The sequence below is a fragment of the Meriones unguiculatus genome, chromosome 21 (genome assembly GCF_030254825.1).
Source record: "Meriones unguiculatus strain TT.TT164.6M chromosome 21, Bangor_MerUng_6.1, whole genome shotgun sequence".
NCBI lineage: Eukaryota > Metazoa > Chordata > Mammalia > Rodentia > Muridae > Meriones > Meriones unguiculatus.
The window spans coordinates 29,681,869-29,706,490 of NC_083368.1; the positions used below are offsets into that span (position 1 = coordinate 29,681,869).

A 24,622-nucleotide genomic window follows, 5' to 3' on the forward strand; every position below is an offset into this window, starting at 1 on the left:
TGGCGTTCCATTTGTTGGGCTGTTCCTCCAGTGAGGAAGCGAGGGACTTGTCTTTTGAATTCTCCCGCAATCATGAAGTTTAACTCATGTTTTTGCCCCACAGCTGAGGCCTGTACCAATGCTGCCTCCTGAATCCTGAGCCTTCAGTGGGTTCAGTTTGGGTTCATGGGTTCACTGTCTGAAACTAGTCCCGCCTGGTCTTTTTATCTTATTGCTAGCAGCCATTTGAGGTACCAGTCTTTACTGCGCAATTTTATTTCCTTGTTATTCAGTCTGCGTAGATGCAAAGTCATGAAATCACTGAGGAAACCTCATACATTTCTTATAATATTAAGAACTGGTTTTTGCACATAGCTTCATTCCTTCTATCTAACGTACTTTAGTCATATAATTGTTTATATGAACCCTGAAACAGTGATGGACCAGATGAGCAAAGCAGTCTGGAAAAAAATAAAATAAGACCTGACATGTCACCTCAGGACTGACATTTTACCATCTGAGTATCATACAAGAAGCTAGAGCCTTTTAATCTAGTGACTGTGTGGTACAAATCTATGGCAGCTGTTGCTAGGTATCTGCCACACTCCTGAAAGTCCTTAACAAACCATGTGATCTCCTGATGCGACAAGACTAAAGCATAAGTCTCCAAAATAAGACAATCCTGAAATGACGCGTGTGAGTTCACAGATTTACTATGCTCCAATTATGTGCTTTGACCAGAAAATTAAAAAAAAAAAAAAGAATAAGGAACCAGTTTAAAAGAAATGATGAGGTCAGGTGTGATAGCTCACACCTATAATCCCAGCACTCGAGAGGCTAAACAAGAGGACAGCAGGATATATTATATGAGAAAATAATCTCTTTTCAATAAAAGAAAAATAATAATAATAAAAAAAAAGAGGACAGCAGAGAGGATGAAGTCAGCCTGAGCGACACAAGCAAGTACCAGGCAGTAAGAATTAAGAGGCAGGGAGAAAGAAGTGATATGATACCCTGGAAGCAGTGAATGGAACAACCCAACATCAGAAATAAGCAACGTGGGGCCGGCATCTATTGTAATGATGCCCAAATGACAAAGAAGGGTGCACTGGCCTCATGAAGGGGAAGACACTCCTGTAAATGCCTTCAGGAGCAGTTGAAGAGAGAGAACACGTGGAAATCACAGCCTATAATACTTGAGGATGTTCCCAAAAGCAAATTCAGAACCAGAATCTAAGCACATCTTGGGGTTTATTGAAATGACAGGGCAGCATATGTATCGGGACTTTACGGACAGTCCCAGCCTCCTATCTTGGCTCTCTTCAGGGCAGCCTAGGTCCAGGTCAAAAACAAAGCACTGTGACAGTACAGATAAAACATCTGAAATGAAACCCAAACTTACTGTGCACGACACAGCAGGCACCGTCACATGCCAACATGTACCCTGGGCATTAAGTATTGACTAAACACATAGCAAGTTAGGGGTGAAATGACTGATACATAAATATATATATAATGAATATTAACACTATCTGAAGACACATTTGTGAAATGAGGCTGAAGATGCTTATGAAATGTTTATTTCACCAGCTGATAGTTAATCTTTCACTTCAGTGGTCATATTCACACTGTGCCAGAAACAAGCCGGGATGTCACTAGAGACAGAAGGCTGTTTCCGTTTTTTAGCGACCAAACTATACATAACAGAAACACTGGAGATGTGTTTTATAGCAATGTACTCTTGCATAGTCAGAACCACTGCCATGGGTAAGTATTTTCAATGATGCAGACACTGAGTGTCTTGTCCTAACATCAGCCACATACACAGCAAGTCATTGCCAGCAAGCCAATGATTAAAACATTTGAGAAACATTTTCTTTCCCATGTGTGTGTAAAATCTAATAAGCTATTAGAAAATGCTTGGAAAATTTAGTGGGAAGGAAGACCCTACTCCCAGTGGTTACAACCAGGTCAACAATTGAGACGTTCATTTCCATCTCTTACATGCATGAACAAATGACATTCAAAAATGGAGGTCAACAATGTTTTAAAACTTAACCTGCTTGGGTTTCACTTACTTTTTAATTATGTGTGTGCATATATGTTTGTATTGGGGTATATCCATGTGAGCACAAGTGCCCATGGGAGCCAGAGGCGATAGTAAGTTACCCAACATGGGTACTGGGAACTTTAGTCCTCTGCAAGAGCAGTACCTGCTCTTAACTGCCGAACTGTCTCTGGACCCCTGACATATGGTTTTAAAATGGAAGCATATACATTATAAAAAATTTGGGAGGTACAGAAATATATAAAGGAAATTAAAGGCCTCTAAAATCTCATTAGTCAAAAATAAACTGTTACTATATATTCTTATTTCCTTTAATTGTTTTTCTGACAGTTGATTTTTAAGTATAATTAACAAAAGTTTGAATGGACCACAAAGAAGGACTCGGTGACAGAATTTGCCACTCAGATTATCTATAGGGCTTTAAAGAGGCAGACAACAGTCATCCCAATAGCCCTGTCCACTCGTAAGGCCTTCAATCAGTTAAGTCCTGAAGCTTATGCTTTCTCTGTAATGTGTGGACTGCTGTGTTCACCGCTCTGCTTTGCTCCCTTGTGGATCGATGTCGCTTACCTCAGGCTAGCCCACACAAAACCTTTAACCACATTCCTCAGGGAGGGAAAGGGTAACAGCTAAGTCTGATGAAAGATTTCAGACATCATGAGAAAATATGTGGTATTCCTTAAACATTCTGTATACTTTATATCAAAGAGGGTTAGCAGGGAAATAAGGCATAATTGATAATGGCTCAGGAGGGTCTGACTGGTGTAACAGACTTGTTCTCATAAGCTTCCGAAGAATTTATTATCAAAATTAAAAATGAAGCTTCGGTTCTATATAAAGTCATAATCCTGTTCAATAGTTGTCATGGAGTGTCGGTGGAGGTCTACACACAGCACTGAAGGCAGGAAGGAAGCAAGCGCGGGCTCCAGTTGGAATGTTGAGTGTATTCAGACAGCTTCCTCGTGGCTTAGACGGTCATGACACACTGAATGAACTGAAAGAGGAAAAGCAGTGTCACATTACAGACCTGCCAAGGACTGAGGGTGCCACAGCCTCTCCGTGGGCAGCTTCCATTTTAGTTCTGTATCTCGGCATCGTGCGTAAACAAGAGCAAAAAGGTCCCAGTGTTCTAGGTTATGCCTAAGTAAGGGGTGGGAAGGCTCTTGCTTTCAGGGGAACTTTCTTTTTGTAAAGTCTGATGAGTTTTTCACTTTACAGGAAAGAGGAATTACTTCAACAGATAATGAAGTGAAATACCAAATAATATTTAAGAGTCTAGAAATAGTCACAGTCAAAAGTACCTGCCCACAAGAACGAATAACAAATTTACAATGTCCTATCATGTGAGGCAGGCTCACAAGCACAGCTCAGGCTGGCCTCGAACTCATGGTAGTCTGCCTACATTAGCCTCCCAAGTGCATGAGCCACCATGTCCATATTCTTCATAGCTAACTTCAGCAGGGAATCCCATTTATGTGTCTACTTAGCTCTTATTTACTGACACTTACATCATCATAAGAGAAGTTCACAACTCCTTGTTGACCAGAATCCCGTCTTCGGAAGCTATCTGCAAAACAACACAGCGAAATGTAGTTCTCTCTAAACAGCTTTTCTACAATCACAACAGCTCACAATTTTGCACTGGGACCAAACTTCAATAACATTTAAATTCTACAACCAGTAGACACAGGCCAAAGAAAAATAGCCAGCTATAAAAATATTAAAAGACTTAATATATCATGGTGACAGCATAGGCAGAAGCTAGCCAATGGTCATTTTCCATGTGGATGACTTAGCTTTCAAGGCCTTTAGCTGAGGGGAAAGCCCAGGATTCTCATCAATATACTAACAGGCTTGATCAAGGAAACAGACAATCCCTAATATGATAAACAAATGGGCTGTGACCAAATATCCCACCAATTTCAGCCTTGTGGGGCAAACGTGATTAACCTTTACTCTTTTCAAACATCCCACAGGTGAAGAGAATTACTCGTAACTGCACCCTGTGATCCCACCGATATTGCACAAATTGTGGTTGTGGTATAGCACAGTGGCCCAGTGTTTACCTAGCACGTGTGCGCTCTCTGTGACTCTAGCACCACAAACAAATGCACTTACAAGACAGTTATATCTGCAGTATTTTAATAAAATCTCCTACAGTAACTCATTCATCTAAGAGAAACTCTGAACAACATTTTAACAACTTGCTTAATAGCTATGGTAAGGGTCTGCTAAAGCACCCCCTAACACCATAAAAACAAAACAAAACAGGCAGAACAGTTGTTAGGAGTCATGAAGAAATGACAAATGTCATAAAAAAAAAAATTCGCGGCTCCTGGTAATGCTGAATGAATGGCTTCCTAGAACACACCTGTGAGCGCCCTCAGTTTGACACAGCAGGCAATGTAGTCATCAAAAGTGATCTTCCCACTGGTGCTGTATCGCTTCGCAACTGAATTCACAGTTTGTGGGCTCAACCTGAATCCTGGAAGGCGGAAAGAGCAGCCAGCAAGAAAAGGCTGAAGGCTTGTCAAAAAACCAAAAACAAACAAACAAACAAACAAAAACCCAAACCCCAAAACAACATTAAAAACAAATACAACTGAAAGAAAAAAGAAACAAGGAAAGGAAAAGGAAAAAAGGAAAGGAAAGGGAAGGGAAAGGAAAAGGAAAAAAAGGAAAGAGAAAAAGGAAAGGGGAAAGGAAAGGGGAAAGGGAAGAGGAAAGAGGAAAGAGGAAAGAGAAAGAGGAAAGGAAAGAAAGGAAGGAAGGAAAGAGAGAGAAAGGAAGAAAAAGAAAGAAAGAAAGAGAGAGAGAAAGAAAGTAAGTCTTCAAGTGGCACAAAGTTCACGGAAACAGAGCGCGGGAAGCGGTAATGGAGCGCTCTAGTTGGGGATACGAACCCATCGTTGTCAAGGCCTTCTGCAGTTCCTGGGGGTCCACGGTTCCACTCCGATCACTGTCGAAACTGATGAAGTGTTGTCTCCAGCCATTCAGCACAGCCCAGAGCTCTTTAAATTCATTGAACCCCATCGTGCCAGACATATCTCTCTGGACTATAATCAAGGACTAGAACTGTATCATTTTCACATCTTTAATGATTACACCAGAGAGCGAAGAAGGGTAAGGGGAATTCGATGTGCTGTCTGCTAAAATGGCAAAAAGACACCCCCAAATTTAAAAAGCTAGTCTATATTCTCGTTGATATGACATTTTAAAAAAGTAGCGATAAAGGATGTAATAGATGAACTATGGGTTTAAAGCCCTGAACACCCACTTTTACTGGGGGGAGGGGAAGATAAGCTACGTGGTCTGACTATGAGAACACGATATGGCAGTGTAAGCCGCAGTTTTCTTACTGGAATTCGGCTACATTTCCTAGATGCTCTAGGTTATGGGTTCTAAGACCTGAGACCCAAGGATTTCAGCTGCAGAAAGTGAACTGAGGTGGGACGGACGTGTCAGGGCTGGCAAGCTAGCCAGAAGGAGATGACAGCTGGCTGGTGTTCTTATCTACTTTGGTGTCTTACTGAACTAACTCTAACACACTCTCCCTCCCGTCTCTCTGGAAAGTATCTCTGTAGCTCAGGCGAACCACCAACTTGCAATCTAGCACCTGCTGCCCTCAAACTCACAGTGATCCTCCTGTCTCAGCATCCTGCATGCTGAGATTACAGGCATGAGCCACCAAAACCTCTGGCTCCTTGTGCAATCTTGAACAACCAAGCTTCTATTTACCAAACTTCCTGTCTGTTTCACACCGAATTACATCCTAACAGCTAGTTATTTCACAAAGCTTTTTAGTGGTTACTTTCTATTTTTGTGTTTGCTTGTTATTCACCCCGAGATGAGTTGTTTTACAAATATGTATTTGTGTGTGTGTGTGTGTGTGTGTGTGTATTACCCTAGACAACCATTAAGAAAAAGGATACATCCAACATTGAAACCATAAGGCGACAAGTCTCCAGATTAAAAGCTGTTAAATCAAAGAAAGTACATGAATCAATAGAATTTCAAAAACATCACATTACACTTGAATCACTGAAACGGACTATGAATTTTATTATTAATTCACTCTTTAAGACATGCTACCCGTTTTGTAGGAGACAGAGCTCACCACGTTTGGCTTCCACCAATGTTGAGGGACCGTGTGGTGGACATGGCCCAGTTGCAAAGACTGCACTATTCACGGATGTGCCCATGTCATAGACAGCAGTGGGAATCCCAACCCCTTCTCCCCCAAGATTTCAATCACCTTGTAAACAGGGTTAGGCTCAACTGGCAGCCTCACTGTTACTCCTGGCTTAGTCGTTTCTTTAAGCTGCAGGACTCCGTGGGCTCCTTAGCAGACATCTCTAATTCTGTTTGGCTAAGCCACTCCCTAGTCCCTGTGATTTGGAATTGTCTGAAGAACCTGTAGCAACGCTACGGGCCTGTAGTCGATCTTCCCACCAGCGGAAAAGGCAAAGGTCCTCATTCATGACTCTCTTTCATTCTACACAAGTTCATGTGACTTCTTCCATTGTGGGCATGTCAATCAAGGTAACTGGAGTCCATGTTTCTGAACTGCAGTCCTTCACGTCTGGCTCAGCATCAACTATCTCTTTATTTCCTTTAAAGCAGACCCTTTATCTTATACTCTCAATGTCGTCTTTATGGACAGAGTGGCAAGGGTTCTCTGGTACAGACCGCTGTAGCGTGTTCTGCTATTGGGGTAAACGCCAGAATGTCTACATTTGAGGACATTCATGAATTTTACCAGTTCGCCAACAACCGGGCAGGACCTCCACAGGGGATTTCCCACTGGACTGTGTTCCCTCTGGGTCCTTCTTATATATGGTTCTATAGGCCTGAGTTATGTTCTGACGCCCTCCCCCACGGGTATCATTGTTTTTTCGTCAGCCTAGGTATCAATTCTGCAGGCTCACTCCTGTGCCTGCTGGTATGATCCCAGCCCAGTACTTATCCCAGGGCTCTTCACCAGGAGGAGCTGTTTCTGCCCACCCAGCAGAACTGTCCAGCAAACTTCGACTGGTTATTTGAAGGGACGGACGGACGGATGCACTGAATTCTTACCCCTAGACAGCAGCTGCAGGTTAGTGTAGAAGTATGCTTCACTTGTGAAGGATAAGGACGAATAAGGGTTATTGTTTTTTAATAGAATTATATTGGGTTTTACTTACACTTAAAAGTATTTGATTTAAGAATCAAATACCAATATAGGTATAGGCTCGTGTTTTCTTCATTTTGTTTAATTTACTTATGTGGCTTTTTTAAGACGGAGCCTCATGAAGATCAGGCTTCCTTTGCCTCTATACACACGATGACTTTGAACTCCTGCTTCTCCTGTCTCCACCTCCCAAGTGCTCAGAGTATAAGCACGGATCCCCACGCTCAGCTAATCGCTCTGTTCTAGAAAGCAATTGATAGACGCAGGGTCCAGGCACTAGGAGTACTGGTACTGAGTACTGGATACTAGGAGAAAAAAGTGATATAGAGGTAGCGCACAGATGTCCAATAAATTTGAATGAGGCAAACTCAATTCTCGACATTGAATTTTCACCTGGAAATATCTTTTATTACTGTGAATCATTCACTATTAACTTCAAAGCTATCCACGTGGTGCTGCCTCTCTTCACTCTACCACGAGGCCTCAGACAACTTCTCCTCAGTAGAAACAGAAGGCACCAGGCTGACCAAGAAAGGAGGCCTCCACCTGCCTCTGTCACACTCCTTGGCGAGGAACCACCAAATTCAAGAAAGGGGAAGCTCAGTTTCCGTTTTTGGAGACTGGAAGTTTTTCCATCAAGCCCCCTTCTGGTTCCTGTCAGTAGCATGCCACATGCCCCCTTCCACTGCTGGGTTTAAAAGATGGATGGCTGACCAGCAGAACTCCTGACAGCCCCGAGGCTGGGTGGTGTTCCATGGACACTACAGGAATGAAGCTAATTAAGTAGACCACGTGGTCCCTGTGTTTCAGGAAATGTCTCCTGTGTAATGCATGGATCTAAGGCCATCAGAAAAGTGACTGCCTTGACTAAAATTTTTTAAATTTGTTATTACATTTATTTATTTCCGTGTGTGTGTGTGTGTGTGTGTGTGTGTGTGTGTTGGGGGGGGTGCCAGAGAGTTAGAGTCACAGGATAACTTTCAGGAGTCGGCGTTGAACACAGTCTGAACTCAGGTCATCAGTCTTGGAGGCAAAGGCCAGCTGAGACCCCTCGACAGCCCCCAAAACAGAATTCTTAAAGAGGAAGTGCTTTCTAAGGCTGTAGTATTCAAAAGTGGTGCATCTCTTCAACTGAAAGGCTGTAGGCTAATAAGATAGCTCACTGGGTAAACCGCAGTAGACCTTCCTTGTTCTACCTCAATTGCTTGATGCTAAAGAATTAACAATTTAAACACAATCACCACTGCTCGTTTCCCTATACCCAGAAGGCCTTTCTTTCTCTTATTTTAGACCAAATTCAATGAAAGAAAATTGAAAGGCTCTTCTCTGTTGAAGTCTCACAAAACAAGGCACGGTAACAACAGAAACACGAGTGTTTTAAAGATGCCCATCTAGAGAACGTAGCACCTCAGACAGCTGCAGATGCTCCTGCAAATCCTTGGGTGTGAATTCTAGTTTGAGCATTTTTGCTTACAGCGTAGTAAGAAGCTGATGTGCCTGTCTGGGTGTGCTGCCCTCATTAGCAAATGGAAAGAAGTTAGAAGGTGGCATACCTGAGCTAAATCACTACTGTTTGTCCCAGACACTTCACATGGTCAAGGCTAGATTTGGAAAGAAGAGCAGTGTACATGGGATGATAAGGCCCAGCTAGGATCTTTGCAACACTTATTTCCCTATTTGCAGCCTGGAGCACAGTGCTGAAAAGGCAGGAAAATGGGATATATGCTACACAACAGAGTCTGCAAAAAAAAAAAAAACGGAGGAAGGAACAGAAAGGCTAGTGTGAGGAGAAAGCAGGAAAAGTACTCGGTCCTCAGCATGAAGACACTGTCTCAGGTAGAAGGAAGAATGACCTAGGGAATGCCATGGCCGGCAAGTGTTTGTATTGCCAAGTAGCAAGCCCAGAGCCCAGACGGCAAGACTGGCCACGCTCAGTGCCACCAGAGTTGAGATAGAACAAGCCCATGGAAAAGTCAGTGTTAGCACTTATCATTGATGATACCTGACCTGGCAGATCCCATTTCAGCACCCTCGCCCGTCCTCTGTGGTGAGGCCTCCCAAACTGTCTCACTGGTTTGAATGGTTCCGGATATAGGGAACCCAAATCCAAGAAATCCGCTAACCTGTCTGGCAAACTGGAATGGCTTGTTAGGAACTTTGTTCATTTAACCTTTTAAAAAATAATAGCTTGGTGGATCAGAAAAGTTCGGCTTCCTTAAGGGGGTGATCAGGTCACAGCTGAAGTCCAGAGAACGTGAGTATTATTAGTATTATTAGATGAGTATTATTAGAATATTATTATTAGCATTATTAGATGTGTATTATTAGATGCCAAGACCATGAACTTACGTTTGTATGCCCCAGCAATGCCAGACTGGGTTAGACACCTCTGCAGCTCGTCGGCATCAATCTGTCCATCCTTTAAAGAACAGGAAGAGGAATCATGTTGGTGATCAGTACTTTCAAGTCCTTACTAGAGAAAAAAATATTACATCTAGCATTATTTTTTTTAAAGGAATGCCTTTCAAAACTGGGCATTCTTCTCCTTACCCTAATTCCAAAAATAATTGAGTGCTGAAAGAATATTTGTCCTGGCAAACAGTCTCTGTTCGGTTTGAGCCAAAAAACTATCAAAATTAATCATTTTAAAATTAGTTATGGAATGGTTTAAAAACATATCTCCCTAACCCCCTCTTTTTGAGAAAGGGAGGAAGAGGGGTGTAGAGCACTTTCAGGCATCAGTGAATACAAGGCCTGGTCCAAGGAGAAAAAGGCTCTTGGATCGATTTATGGCCCTGGAGACAGGGTTTTCCGAGCACAATTATACGTAGGAGACACAGAGTAGGCTCTTGGTACCCACTTACCGGTTGACTAAGGTCAGAACTAGATACATGCCATCTTTAGAGACCTTAGATAAAATACATAAACCCGAGTTGGTGCAATCCATTAAGTTATAAATGGGGAACAAGATCAGCAATTTGCAAGAAGATGAACAAGTGGAATAGAGGCCAGGACTGCTGAAAGCAGAGCAGCCGGGGTCACTTACATGCTGCCGACACCAGCAATCTAAGAAGGCTAGCCTTGAGGTGTGCTGTGTCTTACTGTTTCGAAGACACAGATCAATAACGTTAAGTGGATACTCGAGAGGGAAAAAGTCCCCCGGTCTTTGACTCCATTTTCCATTCAAATTCTCAAAGCTGTGTTTCTTAGAGTACCGCTTTCAAAGGTAGCCGGAGGGTTTTGCTAGGGCATTTCCTTCTCAAATCATGACTTCATTCTTTCTGGCTCTTGTCCAGAACAAGCCTAAGGTGGGAAAGAGGGATTAAGTATCCCCTTCTCGGTTGGATTGTGTCCACAGTACATTTACCAAACACATGGTGACCTTGCAAGCCAGGCAAGTGTCCTTCCTCAGGGAGGCCACACATCTGTCATACAGCTCTCTAAGGGAGGGAAGTGGGACACAGCACTGCTTGTGACTAGCTGACCTTTATTGTTTCTCCGGGTCAGCAGGACATAACACCTAATAAGGACATGGAAAGCTAGCTCAATAAGAGGTTTGCTCCAGGGCTTCCCTTCCACACATGAGAGAAGCTGATGGCTCCTTACAGTTCTTCAGCTACCTCCTGCTGGGGGGTAAATGATAATTACCAAATTCAATTGAAAGGAGGTGTCGATCATAATTGGGCTACAGAACAATTACTAACACACATCTTTAGGTTGGTCAAACAGAGGTTTTATGTTCAGATCTTGAATTTCATCTCTATAAGCAACCCTTGCTCTACCCTGAAAACACAGTCCTCAAGGCATCTTTATACTCTGTAGATCTTCAAAGGATACTTATAACCCCCCTTGGCTCAACTGAACCCTAGTTCAATCACAAGTTTAGTTTAGAACTGATCTATTATGAACACAGGCAATACTCCGTTCAATATTTTGTTCAGAACTGAAAAGAAAAAGAACTTTTTAGTTTTCCTTTCGTTTTTTTCTTCTTTCACCCCGGAAAAGGGACAGAGATCGTTTTACTGCCAGTGCATTAAATGCTAACACAAACAGAATATAACAATTCTTCAGTATTAGAAAGAAAGGCTAACCTGTCCAGCCACAGCAGCAAAGTAGCCATAGAGCGGATCCTGAGTTTGTCCGGGAAACGCAGGCCCTCCGGGAGCCCCTCCATACTGTGAAAAAGAAATGCAAAGGCATCAGACACAGAATCGCGTTTATTCTTTCACCACGCAGGGCTCTTTTTTCTTTTTTTTCTTTTTTTTTATGCAAAGCCTAGGCAACTGCAGCCTGTGTGCCTGCCCTTCGTTCATAGGCTCTGCCTCCCTAACCCTCACACCCGGCGCAGTGACCCACCGGGCTTTTCCACTCTTGCTCCTTTGACATTTAAAAACTGGCAACTCGGTCCAAAATAAGGCTCCATGAAAGTGATGCCATAATATGGCAAGCCACTTAAAAACCCCTATTAACTAGGAGGCTACAGAGGTCAGTGTAACAGAAGCAGCGATCCAGTAGCAAGACTGGGGGTTGTTTTCCTGTTGGTTTCCACAGTTTTTAAGATGTTTTAAGAGTACTTGAAGCACAAGGTAAGGCTGGAGTTGGTCCGGGGCTGACAGGTATGGCCTGGGAAGAAAGGGGATGGCCTGGCTGTATCCCAGATGAGGGTCCCCGACCCCTGAGAAAGTGGCCTTCCTCTAGGATTTCAGCTCTTTTCTCCGGACTTTTTGGTCTCCCTGTCACTTTTCTTTTCAAGGGAGTGACCGCAGGACCATTCTAGATCAAGATGGCTGTTGTTGCTTTGGGGGCATTCCGAGAGAGAGAGCGAGCAGGAAGTCAACACCCAGCTCGCTCCATCTCACGCCACATTTCCGAGTCACCGCGTGGGCTTCCCGGGTCGCAGCCCACCCACCCGTGGGCCCAGGAGAGCCCCTAGAGAGAGACGAAGCAGAAAAACGAAGTGGGGCCAACGCCGGACATCAGGGGCCGGGAGAGCGCGCAGGGAGCATCCCGGGCCGGGAGTCCGCCCTCTGCGCCTCTTTCCGCGCGCGTCCGCGACGCCCTCTCGCCCCGGGGGCCCAGACGCGGCGGTACCCGCGCGCGCTGCACTTACCCCGCCTGGGTAGTACCCGCCGCCGGCGCCAGGGTGCCCGGGATACGCCATGGTGCAGACTGCGCCTCCGCCCTGCGCGTCCGCGGCTCCGCCCGTGCGCCCGGAGCCGCCCCCGGAGCGCACCACGCCGCCCCGCGGGGGCCTCGCGCCGCCCATCCATCCATCCCCGCCCCCCGCCACTCAACCCTCATCGCCGCGTGCCACCCCGCGCGCCACCCGCTCCCTGCCGCCTCCGTGCTATGCCAGCGCCGCCCGCGATCCACGGTCCGGCGGCGATCCAGGGCCCCACACCGGTTCCTACCGGGACCCGTTCTCCCTCCCGGCCTAGTGGCACCTTCCGACAGCCACGCACCGCCAGGGTTTTTTGTTGTTGTTGTTTTTTTTTTTTTTTTTTTTTTTTTTTTTCCTTCTTCTTCTTCCTCTTCCTACTGTGCTATTCTGTGCAACATTCGCTATTTAAACCAGGTTGTTGGACGGGGAAGGTGGGATAAGAGCGCTGCACACAGTTGTATGGGGAAGGGAAGACGCTTTACGAAATAGGAAAGCACGTTTGAAACCCGGGGTGAAACTTCAGGACTACGCAAGAGGCCAACTGTTAAGTTGGGTGTAGCGCAGGATGCTTGGAGTGGGTGTGGGGGGGGGGTGGGAGAAGAGGGTATTTTCTAGGTGGGACAGCCTCAATCATCGGACCGTGCGTAGGAAATGGAACTGTTTCATTTTCTGGATGATTCAGTTAGAAACAACACTACTGGCGAAGGTTGCTGCGAAGGATGTGTTAGGTTCAGAAAATGCTTTAGTTTCTTTTTCACTTTTTTTTTTTTTTTTTTTTTTTTTATCTTTTTGGTTTTTGAGACAGGGTTTTGCTATGTAGCCTTGGCTGTCCTGGACTCGCTTTGTAGACCAGGCTGGCCTCGAACTCACAGAGATTCCGCCTGTCTCTGCCTCCCTGAGTGCTGAGATTAAAGACATACACCGACACACCGGATTTCGTTTTTACATTTTTAGAGCAACTGCAACAAAAGAAAGTTGTTTGCTCGCGCTTGACTGTTAAGGACTCAACAGTGTGAGTTTTTGTTTGTTTGTTTGTTCATTCCTTCTGTGGCCCAGAGCCCCTAACTCATGACCTCAACCTCCCCATCAGTCACCATGCCTGCCTGTTTTTCTCATTTTAACATTTTAAGAAACACTTTAGCGAACAAGATTGACCATAGAGTGAGACCTTGACCTGAGCCATTGGTTGAGTCATCAGCACTTCTGTCAAGTCCTGTTTTTGGACACACCAACTCGAAAAAAACAAAAGTTCTGAAGAGTGAGAAAAATTCTAGTAGTCTTTATGGTCACGTAGCAGATGTGTGGCCTGTTTTGTGTCTGATTCTGGATAGAAAATTACCATGGTTTTCAAATACCACAGTGCTAAGTCTGGGTAATTGAGGCATTTTGAGGTTTTGTCCTGTATTTTGGAATGTTAATTAAGCTAGATGATTAGGGCTGAACGCACATTTGAGTTGAAGCTCTTTCGGGACACAACTTTAACAACAACAACAACAAAAAAAAGTGTGTCGCTGATAAAATGTTTGCAGTTAATTCAGGATTCATTTTATGGATAAGTGACTATGCTAAGTGTTACATTAGGAGTCATTAGATTCTGGTTACTCTCCCATAAGAAGTGAATTTTAATGGCGCGCCTCAAATGAAATTCTTATAGTGATTGCCAGCAAATTAGTAAGCCCCTGCTGCTTTACATTCAGGGGGAAAAATGTGCCAACTAGCAATGACAACAAAGACAAATATATATATGGTAATGAATGAGTGTCAGACCTTCAGAACACTTTGCCTATTTGTGTAGTCCCCATAAAATCCTGTAAGATAGGTGCTTTTATTATGCACTTGAGAAACGAGCTGAGAGAAGGCAGAAAGGAAGGAGGAAATGAACTCACACAGCTGGGCTATGTATGCTGCTAGGAGCTCCAGCTGTGCCCCTGGGGGAAGAAAATGTCCAGATAGTAAATCTCTCCCATCACGCCTTCCCTGTAGCAACTTCTAGTATCTGAGGAGAGAGCATGTGACCCTTTACACCTCACTCACAACTGCAAAGTTGACTTTAAGGTAATTGCTGAATGCCAGAACAACTGTTTTCCTCCTGCCTTCTAAGAGGTAAACATCATTCTTAGCTCTCGGACTTACCCAGAAAGAGGCGGACCAGATGTGGCCCTCAGGCAGCAGTTTGTAAACCACGGCAACCTTATGACTCAGGAAGTACATACAGCCCTCAGCAAATAATCTTGCTGGTTTTCAGATAAAGCCTACTGGTACTGGTGGATGAGTCACCCCAGAGGGACGGTGACTTGCCCAGTGTCAGAGCCTGTGATTACAGCGGCTCCTTCGAAATCCGTTTGCTGGTCGACAAGATGTACGACAGAAACACCGTGAGACCGTGCCTTGCCTGTCAGTCTCTCACCCCGTGCCAGAGTGTCTGGAGAATGACAGGCTGTCCTTCAGACATTTACTCATGTCATGCAAACCCTTCTGTTCATAGTCTGAGTATTATAGAACCTAAGCAACTCACGAACGGATAAAGACTCAACATCACCGTTGCAAAACTTAAGTGTAATTTTCTTTCATGGTTTCCGTATTTATTTTCGTGGACGGCGTGGACGCGGCACCCAATTAGAAATGTCTCACACTCATGGCTTGTGCCAAGTGTCATGCTACATGCTTCCGCATGGCTTTGCACGCAAAGCACACCACCTTCAGAAGATGCTGTAATTATGTTTTATAGATTAGGAAACTGAGAAGCAAGTAACATAATGGATGGCATACTTACTTCTTCCCTAAGAACCTATAGAGAGACAATCACCAGCCCCTCCCCTGTTTCACTGAAAATTTGAATCGAGTTAAAAACCCCGGTGGAGTGAGATCACAGTCTTATCCCTGTACCCCCAAACTGTGAGTCGTACATACAGGCGCTGCCATCTGGTACGTCCACAAGCCATCTGAGGAGAGGGGCCGGCCGCAGAGCAGAAAGCTGTGTGTTTATACAGAAGAGAACGTCCTCACCAGAGCCGGAATACTGTCATTCATCCTAAAAAACGTACTGAGTCTTGCAAAACAGCTTCAGGGAGCTATTCCCACGTCCTACACCGACTGAAGGCTGTGGTTAAAAGAGGCTGGGGAGATGGCTTCAGTTTTAAAGCTAGAAGAAAGCCAGCTATTTTGAGAAGAGGAACTTTTGTGAGTGTCCGCTCTGATCACGCCGTTTTACAGATTTTAAAGACAGGGAGCGTCTAAAAAGAGGCCAGTGAGTGGCCCATTCTCCCGAGAGCTGACTGAGCCTACTATAAGTATTTTGCAGTTTCCGGTATAAGCCCTGACAAGATCTGGCTTTGCCTCTTCAAAGATGTTGTGGTTTGGATCTTAAATGTTCTCCAAAGGCCATTTGTTAAGATTTTGATCTCCAGCCTGTAGTGCTAACTAATGGGGGGAGGTGAGGGAAGCATTTCAGAGATGAAACCTTAGAAGAAGGATGTTAAGTCACTGAAAGAAATATTGAACCCTGGTTCCTTACCCACTTTCTCTGTTTGACTCTCTAGTCATTGAAGGGATTCTGGCCAGCTTGGGCCTGGCAATCATGACTCTGATGGGCCTTGCTCTTCTCCCCATCCCTCTACCTTGCTAAAAAAACATTAGATTGCATTCCTAAAGCTAGCTGCTAAGGTCCATTCCCTTACTTGACCACTTCTTCCTCCCAAGGCTGACTACCAAGATCCAGCTATCAAAGTATTTAAGTTCAACAATCAAAAGCCCCCTTTGGCTCACATGATTTTAACAGGCCCAATTAAAATTAAACATCTCATCCTTGTACCTTTATAAACCAACCACCATTTGCCTATAGGCCATGTCTGTCTCATCTCTATCCAAAGGCAGACAAATATCCCTTCCCCCTCCCCCTTGCTCCCTTTCCCTTCTCCCTCGTCCTCCAAGTCCTGTCTTTGTCTCTTATTCTTTGTTTTCTGTCCCTCTGGCGCGAATAAATCTCCTTTGTGCTGAGAACTTGGTCTTGGAGGCCCTGAGCCTACGCTTTTCCTTCCAGTCATTCCGGGATAAGTTTGCTTCACAGCACAGTCACCACCAAGATGGTCTATCTCACTATCAACAAAAAGAAAAAGAAAAGGCTGTGTTGCTATGAGATCTCCAGCTGTGAGGTCTCACAATAGAGGTCCCCAAATAGACCTTTCGTCTTCATAAGTTTTGTTTGTCTTGGGTATTTTGTTACAGTGAAAGCTAACAAAGACAGGATTCTGTTCTTTTCTGATATTCCCTCTGGAACCCATCTCTGGACACGTTTTCAAAACCAAAGGTAATGGATACACTCAGTCCCTAAAGAGAGGTTAACATAAACATTATATATAACATTCAGGCAGAACTTCCTTACTTAGATAGGGGTGAAAGGAACTGAGCTGCCAAGTAACTGCAGGTGTTTCACCATTTCCGGCAGCTGACTCAATCATGGGCCTGATGTCTGGAGAAGAAATGAGCAATGCATTTGCCAATTTAAGGGCTCAGCTTTCTTTTAGTTGTAATCTGAATGAGTCAACGTGTTATCTAAAGACGGGTCCCTGGGGCAGGGGATATAAGCCTGTGTTAGAACACTTGGATAGTAAACGTGGGTCCTGGTTTGATCCCCAGCATTATATACACTAAATAACAACAACAACAACAATAAAAACAAGAGGCAGAGAAGGAAAGAAAGAAAACACACATTATGTTATTATGGAAAAACTCAGACCTCCAAGTTGGAATGGGAGTGAATATTAAATAATAACACGGGAAATTACTACCAAACCCATTTTTTTAAGTTCTTGGAAAATGATGTGAACAGAAGTTTATTAGTGAATAGAAGATGACCTTTTTCTCATTACCAAGAACAGAGTTCAATCAGTGATGTAATTTTGTTTATGGGATGGTAAAGTCCATCACGGATTTGAGCGTGTGTATGTGTGTGTGAGTGTGTACAGTGCTTACTGGCTTCCGGAACATTCCAGGTGATGCATTCTGAACCGCAGCTAGTCAGCCACAAGGGAAACACTGACAAGGCATGCTGTTAAACATGTGATACAAGGTGCTAAAGTTCTAATTTAAACAGCATTGTTAACCAGGGACTCCTCTGTTGAATGGCATAGGAACATTTTCATACATGTTAGCCTTCCTGGATATCAGAGAATGTTCACTTTATTTGCCTGGAATAGCCAGGATGGGTGAGATAAAACAGCACTAAACAAAACACAGCAATGGCAGGTGACAAATGCCCCCATGTTAGATTATTAGATTATTCATGCTTTACAAAACGGAGAAACTGAGGTCCTGGGACTTGTTCTCTCAGTTATCACACTAACAGAAGCAACCGAGGGATTTTATTGCTTTCTCATGTTCATGCTGTTCGTTCTTCCTTCTGTGGTTTTTCTGTTCCATCAGATTAAGGATTGGGAAGAGGGCCAGTGGTATATCTCAGTAGATAAAGGTGCTTTCTGGTCAAGACTGTTGACTTGAGTTCAATTTATAGAACCCATATAAAGATGGAAGGAGAAAGCCAAGTCCACAAAGTTGAGCTTTGATTGCCATACATCTATTGTGATAAATATGCCCTCTCACATGCATCTCTCTCTCTCTCTCTCACACACACACACATGCAAACACATACACCAAAAATAACAATAAACAAAATGAAAGATTAAAAAAAATTATAAAAAAAGAATTGATGAAAAAAACTTCTATTCTTCAGTAGAATATATTTTAGAAATCAGAATTTCACAGAATATTCACAGAGGCCTGACTGCCACCTCACAGTGCAGTGAGGCAGGAGGAAGACACCCAGACACCCGCCTGCCATCGGGCAGGGAAAGGCACCCAGAGACCCATCTGCCACCATGTGGCAGAGGCGGGCTGTACACACCCAGAAGCCCACTCACTGCCGGCATAGGAGGTCATCCAGAGGTCTGCCATCCTTATGGCCTGCCTGCAGTAGGAGCCACTACACTGTGCAAGTATGGAGAGAGAAAGAGAAGCTGAAGAGTTTGAGCATCATGAAAAGAGATGTAACTCTTCCATCTCCGAGGGTGGAGAAGAATAAATAGACTGTTGTGAGTAGCCAGCAATCCAGCCACCTGAGGCCATGGTGAAGTCCCAGCCAGTTCTACCACTGAGGGTCCTGACTGGGCCCTTGACGAAGCAACTGTCAGAGTTGGTGTCATGTCCATGGCTCATATTACCACTAGGGACCATGCTGGTGTCCCTGGTATGCGACCAAGTAGATGTCCATGGGCTGTGAGGAACTGGCCCTGCCCCTCACTGGCTGGTAGCACCTGAGAAAGAGATCCCTGTGTCTTCACTGGGCAGCACAATGGAGTTAGCTCCGGTGGCATGGGTGCAGGTGAGTTGGCCCCTGAGGGCATGAGAGAGGAGGAGCTGACTCTGCCCCCTGAAGCATTGGGTGGGCTAGCTGGTGCAGTACTGGAGAGCTTGCCTTGGCGGTGTGGATAAGGGAGAACCCGAGTGCCACTGACCAATTCAGCTACCACCCAGACCCAGATCCAGGGCTTTGAGTTGGCCGCCCCCAAATCTGCATTATCTGTGAACTGCTGAAGTGTGTGAAAGGGCCGGTCCTGCTGATTCGAAGCTGCAGGATCTCCATGACACAGGGCAACAACAGCATAACTGGGAGGAGTCCCAGTGAGGATACAATATTGATGATGTGGCAGAAGCCAGAGGCCTCAGGCGAGGCCAATGACTCGAAGAATTTGCAAATGAAGGTGTGTGGACAGAGGGTTATACCGTGGGACACGCTGTGACACTACAGCTTCCATGATGAGATGTTTCCTATGCTTTGTTTGGGTGTTTTGTTTGTTTGCTTGTTGGCTTTAATTTTCTTTTGGTTGGGAGGTTGCAAGGGAAGAGGGTAGATTCAGGGAGATGGGGAGATGAGTGGGACTAGAGTGCATGATGTGAGACTCAAAGAGAATCAACAAAAGTTTGAAAAAAATAAACTAACTTACTATCAAAAGAAAAACCAGAGTATTACATTTGAAGCAATTGTTCAAAACAATAGACATCTAAGGAGCTTGCTCTACTATTATCAGTTATAAGGGTCTATTTTAGAGCAAACCATTACTGTTGATGACAGAGGGTAGATTAGTACAGTATGATTAAAAGGAGGTAGTGAAACAATTAAAAAAAAACTGGCTATAAACCAGGACTATGCTTATTTTTGTGCCTTCCCAACTCTCTCTATTTAAGAACTAACCGGCACTGACTCTGCCTCGTCTCTGAGATCAGACTGGGCTACGTGCATCTCGGGTGGGGTGGTCAAAGGCTTAAGCATCCAGAGCTTACAAGTGTTGCCAGCACCATGATTGGGACCAGGGAAAGGGGACGGGGGATATTGACTGCCGGCCTCTGATCCCAAGTAAGAAGTTGCCTGCATTCAGCAGCCGCTGTCTGAGCACTACTGTTCCTAACAGCGTTAGCCCGCTGTGCACAGTGTCCTGGACTCTGTTTTTTTAATTAATTAATTTTTATTAATTTATTTTTTAATCATAGGTTATTTACTTTGTATCCCAGCTGTAGCCCCCTCCCTCATCTCCTCCCTGCCCCTTTCCAAGTCCACTGCTAGGGGAGGTCCTCCTCACCTTCCACCTGGCCCTAGCTTATCAGGTATCTTCAGGACTGGCTGCCATGTCCTCCTTTGTGGCCTAGCAAGACTGTTCCTCCCTCAAGGGGGGGGGGGGAGTAAAGCAGCCAGTCGTTGAGTTCATGTCAGAAATAGTTCCTGCTCTCCTTACTAGGGAAATCCACAACAGAGGGCCTCTGAAAGACTCTACCTACCAGTGTATCAAAGCAGATGCGGAGACTCATAACCAAACCTTCAACAGAGTGCAGGGAATCATACAATAAAAAAGAGAGTTAATATGACTGGGAGAGGACAGGAGCTCCACAAGGACAAAATATATCAGGGCACGGGGGCCCTCTATGAGACTGTTTCCAAGGACCATGTATGGATATAACCTAGAACCCCTGCTTGGATGTAGCCCATGTCCTGGACTCTTAAAGAAGCCTTGTTCTAGTCCCAGGTTGTCTGCAACCTGGAATGTATTCTATCATAAGAGTAACTTTATGCCTCATTCCCCGGCAGAAACTCAGTGTTCTGAGGAAGGCCACGCCTAAAGCTGGGGTAGACTGGGGGAAGGAGGGCAGAGAACATATCATCATCCTGGTCATTTTAGCTTGTCAGTCCTGATGTCACAGAGTGAGTGCACAATCAGAAGGGAAATAGCAGACCAGGTCATGAAGGACAAGAGAGGAGGCAGCTTCTTTCCACCCCATTGACCTGGGAGACAGTGGCATGAGTGGGGAGGAAAAAGAAGAAGGAAGAAAAGCTCCAAAGAGAAGGAAGAGTAACTGCTTGTAACTGAGGATTCCAGAAGGGATGTATGAAGCTGACACCTAAGTCAGTAGAAAGAGATTTTGTTTTTGCATTTTTAAATTATATTTTTGGAATCATATAATGTAATCACTCCATTTCCCCCCTTCTCTTTTCATTTATCACTTCCTATGTACCTAGTCAGCATGACTCTCAAATTCATGGCCTAATTTTCTATAATTGTTTTTATTAACACACACACACACACACACACACACACACAGCTAAATATATAAATACAGCCTCAGCTCAGCTCAGGAATCATTGCAAAAGAGGGAACAGAAAGATTTGTTAGAGCCAGAGGGACAGGAAGTTTTCTATAGGATTGTGTCTCCTAGAAATGTGAGGGAACCTATACCTATGAAGTCTCACGAACATTGCCAATGGTAAAGCTGGAAAAGAAGCTTTAGTGAATTAATCCTGATACCGTTTCTATATTTGAGAAGCCAGAAATGATGACATTACTATTTTGGCAAGCAAAGCTCCAGTTAAGCTGAAACTGAATGCCACGTGTATACTAGATTATTATACATGAAAAACAAATATTCAGATAGGAAGATTCTACAGAGAATAAATCTGTCTCTATCTAAAACATATCAGAAGAACTAGATACACCAACTTTAATTATATTACATGCTTTATGGAATTTGCTGGACCCGGTACTGTTTCTACCTTTTAAAATGAAAAGGGTAACTTTCAAATAAAAAGAGAAAATTGAGTTCTTTGGAAACTGATGAGCTACACATCTGAAGATTCTTTGAGTTTCTCTTACATTTCTCAGAGGAAACTCCAAGGTTGAGAATACATTTGTAAATCTTTAAAATAATTTCCTTCACCATCATTACTAATTTTAGGCATGAATCTTAAATTTCAAGCACCATCTTGAGCACACAGAAAGTATTTTATAGAAATAAACTTTACGGACACCTTCTGCCTGAGAAACAGTGTGGCGCTAAGATCACAGGCACTAAGACCTTTTTCATCCTGGTAGTAGGGTGAGAAACATGCGTTGTATGGAACTGTCTAGTGTTAAATTCATATTTTTCACTTACCTGCATCTTGCAGGAGGCCTGAGAAGTGGAAGTGATGATTCTTAGAGGAAGGTGTCCCTTCTGGGTGACCAAACTGTAGAATTGAAAAGCCTGAACTTTAACAGCCACTGAACCATTACCCTCTTGATCTCTGGTAATCAGTAACCAGCTATAACCACATTCAGATTTCCCATTGGTGCCAGTGAGGTTTTTATGAAACACTTACTTCAGTGGCAAAAACAAGTATCTTAGCCAGGATAGCTAGAAGCCAGCAGCAACAGTATTCTCTCTCTCTCTCTCTCTCTCTCTCTCTCTCTCTCTCTCTCATACACATACAAATATTAAACACTTTTTCAATTATTATCTCTATTTAAAAAGTCTTCTGAAGACTGTTGAGCTGTGCATTGCAGCAGACGTGGTGAGAGCTGGCTCACGCTGGTGGATGAGAGCCAAATATCAGGGATTTTGTCAGCCTGTGGTTAACTAGGATCAATATTATTATAAGTTATTTTTTTTAAACCCCAACCTTCTGCCAGTTTATTCAAAATAAAAATATGCATAGACTTATGAGAATATAGGTTAACTGTTACCATCATATAAACCAACATTGTTGTTGGAAAGGCTTGGAATTTGTTTTTCAGGTTCTTAAAGCTCACCCTGATCCCTCAATAAACTGATTGCTGCATGTTTGTTTTTGAACATACACCACCTTGGTCTTGCTCTCCTGGAGCTGTATCAGTTGGGTTAGGAGTATGATGGACCCTCCTCTGTACAGTTTCCAAGGACTTAACTCATTCCACTTGCTTGAGATTTCCAGAAATTAAAACAACCTTAAAGTCTCCAAAGACATACATATTCCTAATGCTGCCATTAGCTACGACGAAACAGGAGAAGATGTCTAAATTTGTCATAGTTTTCCTGTGAAGAGCTTAGTGAACGGTGTTTTTTTTTTCCACCAGTTCTTAGTTGCTGAGAGACTTCATTCTGATTATTTCTAAACTTCTTGTACCTAATTGCAAGGGGGAAGGAAGAACATGTGGAAAGGTAGTCCTATCAATTTTTCTCCGTTATCAGATGTCATTTTTTTTAGGTGACATGGTCACGTTCATCCTGGATCCAGTTGTCATTCAGGTCAGAATCTGTCAAGGATCTCGTATTCAGTATACACCATTATGCTGCCTACACCGTATCTTTCTGGTTTTGAAACACCTCCAAGAGCAGAAAGGAAGGCACAGTTGCTACCTTCTCAAAACCTCTGTAATTGTCTGAATTTGCTCAAAGTATCCAACAGTTTCCTTTACTGTGAATGAAAGTAGAGGTGTCTTCTGACTTTGGAAGTTCTTAAATGCCTCTTTTCTGTTGCCTGGTGTAATCTGTGGGATCTTTCACTGATTGCTGGCCATCACCATTTTGTTAAAAGCAATTTGAGGTGTGGTTTACTCATTTCTCTGTGCGACAACAGAGTGCTGACAAAAGTCAACCCTCGCAGACATGGCTTGATTTTTAGGTCAACATCCTTCATTAAAGATGCCAGATGCCTCCTCAAATTTGGCTGCAACATCTGGCTGAAATGACCATTCAAAAGTATTAAAGTTTAAATTGTACGTCTTCAGTCATTCTAGCATACAGTGCACAAAGCAAATGAAAAATTCTCCCAGAAATTAAATTTTCTTAATTAATTAAAGCCTTGGCTTGGCTTTGTGAGAAATTAGTTACACTGTATCACTATGAAAATATGTTATTTGAGTTTAGGTTTGCAATATGAACTTAAATTTAATGAGCTACAATATTTCTTAGGAGAAACACAGGGTCATATCATCATATAATCTTTGCAAAATGTTGAAGCACACTGTCACTATAAGTAGGACGAAGGCAGAAATAAGTTGGTTTAATGAAAGCACTTTCAGAAAATGAGAAATAGTTTAAGAGTAAATCATTCATCAAATTAATTTTCAAAAAAATTTAATGGGAAAGTGTTGGTGGATTGAGATATGACTGTACTGGGCAAATCATAATTAAACACCATGCATAGGCTGTTTATGGATACAAAAAAGCTTGCAATAAACTTATTATGTAAGAATCTTTTGACTATGAGATTGACAGTAAAAACTAATACGTATTTTATTTGTGAATTGTGTATTGGATATCTGATATGAACTATTTTGATGGAGACTGTGTTGAGTCTACAGATTGCTTTGGTAGGATGGACATTTTAACAGTAATAATTGTACCAATCCGTGAGCATGAGAACTTTCCATCTCTGGTCTCATCTTCAATTTCTTTGTTCAGTGTCTTTAAGTTTGCACTGCGTAGGTCTTTCACGGTGGTGTGAAACCTACCACATCAGACGTTAACAAAGAATTCACTCCAATGTATTTTGAGACTATTGATAATGATAATGTTTCATGCTTTCTTTTTCAGTGTGTTTGGTGTTTGTACATGGGGAGGCTAGCGAATGCTTCATTGCTGAGTGTATAAACCTCCTGCAGGAATTTTCTGTCTTTAGGGTTAGTCTTCAATCCTGTTCTACTGTTGTGAAGAGACATCATGATCACAGGAACTCTTACAGAAGAAACCATTGATTTGGGGGCTCGCTTTCAGTTACAAAGGGTTAGTCCATTATCATCGTGAAAGCAGGCACGGTGCCAGGGAAGTAGCCGAGACTTTACATCCTGATCTGCAGGCGGCAGGGAGGGGGTGTCTGAGGTAGGCTTTGAACCCGAAGCCCACACCCAGTGACACCCTTCCTCCTCATCTTCCTCAAACAGTTCACCAGCTGGGTACCAGGCAG

At 43.6% G+C, this 24,622-nt stretch overlaps 1 protein-coding gene across 3 annotated transcripts; it reads right to left on the reverse strand.

The window, feature by feature from the left end:
• Positions 1–1,211: 1,211 nt before the first annotated feature.
• Positions 1,212–21,966, reverse strand: Sri (sorcin). 3 transcript variants are annotated; one of them, XM_021631116.2, is made up of 8 exons: positions 21,853–21,966; positions 11,309–11,392; positions 9,567–9,636; positions 5,980–6,023; positions 4,951–5,098; positions 4,419–4,532; positions 3,556–3,614; positions 1,212–3,041 (listed from the first exon to the last, which is right to left on the reverse strand). In XM_021631116.2, the coding sequence occupies exons 1-8, from the start codon at positions 21,856–21,858 to the stop codon at positions 3,015–3,017; spliced, it is 552 nt and encodes a 183-aa protein (XP_021486791.1). In that variant the 5' UTR covers positions 21,859–21,966; the 3' UTR covers positions 1,212–3,014. The 3 variants fall into 3 exon arrangements, with proteins under 3 accessions (XP_021486791.1, XP_021486789.1, XP_021486790.1); XM_021631114.2 differs by lacking the exon at positions 21,853–21,966 and adding an exon at positions 12,328–12,482; XM_021631115.1 differs by lacking the exon at positions 21,853–21,966 and adding an exon at positions 11,574–11,618.
• Positions 21,967–24,622: the final 2,656 nt, after the last annotated feature.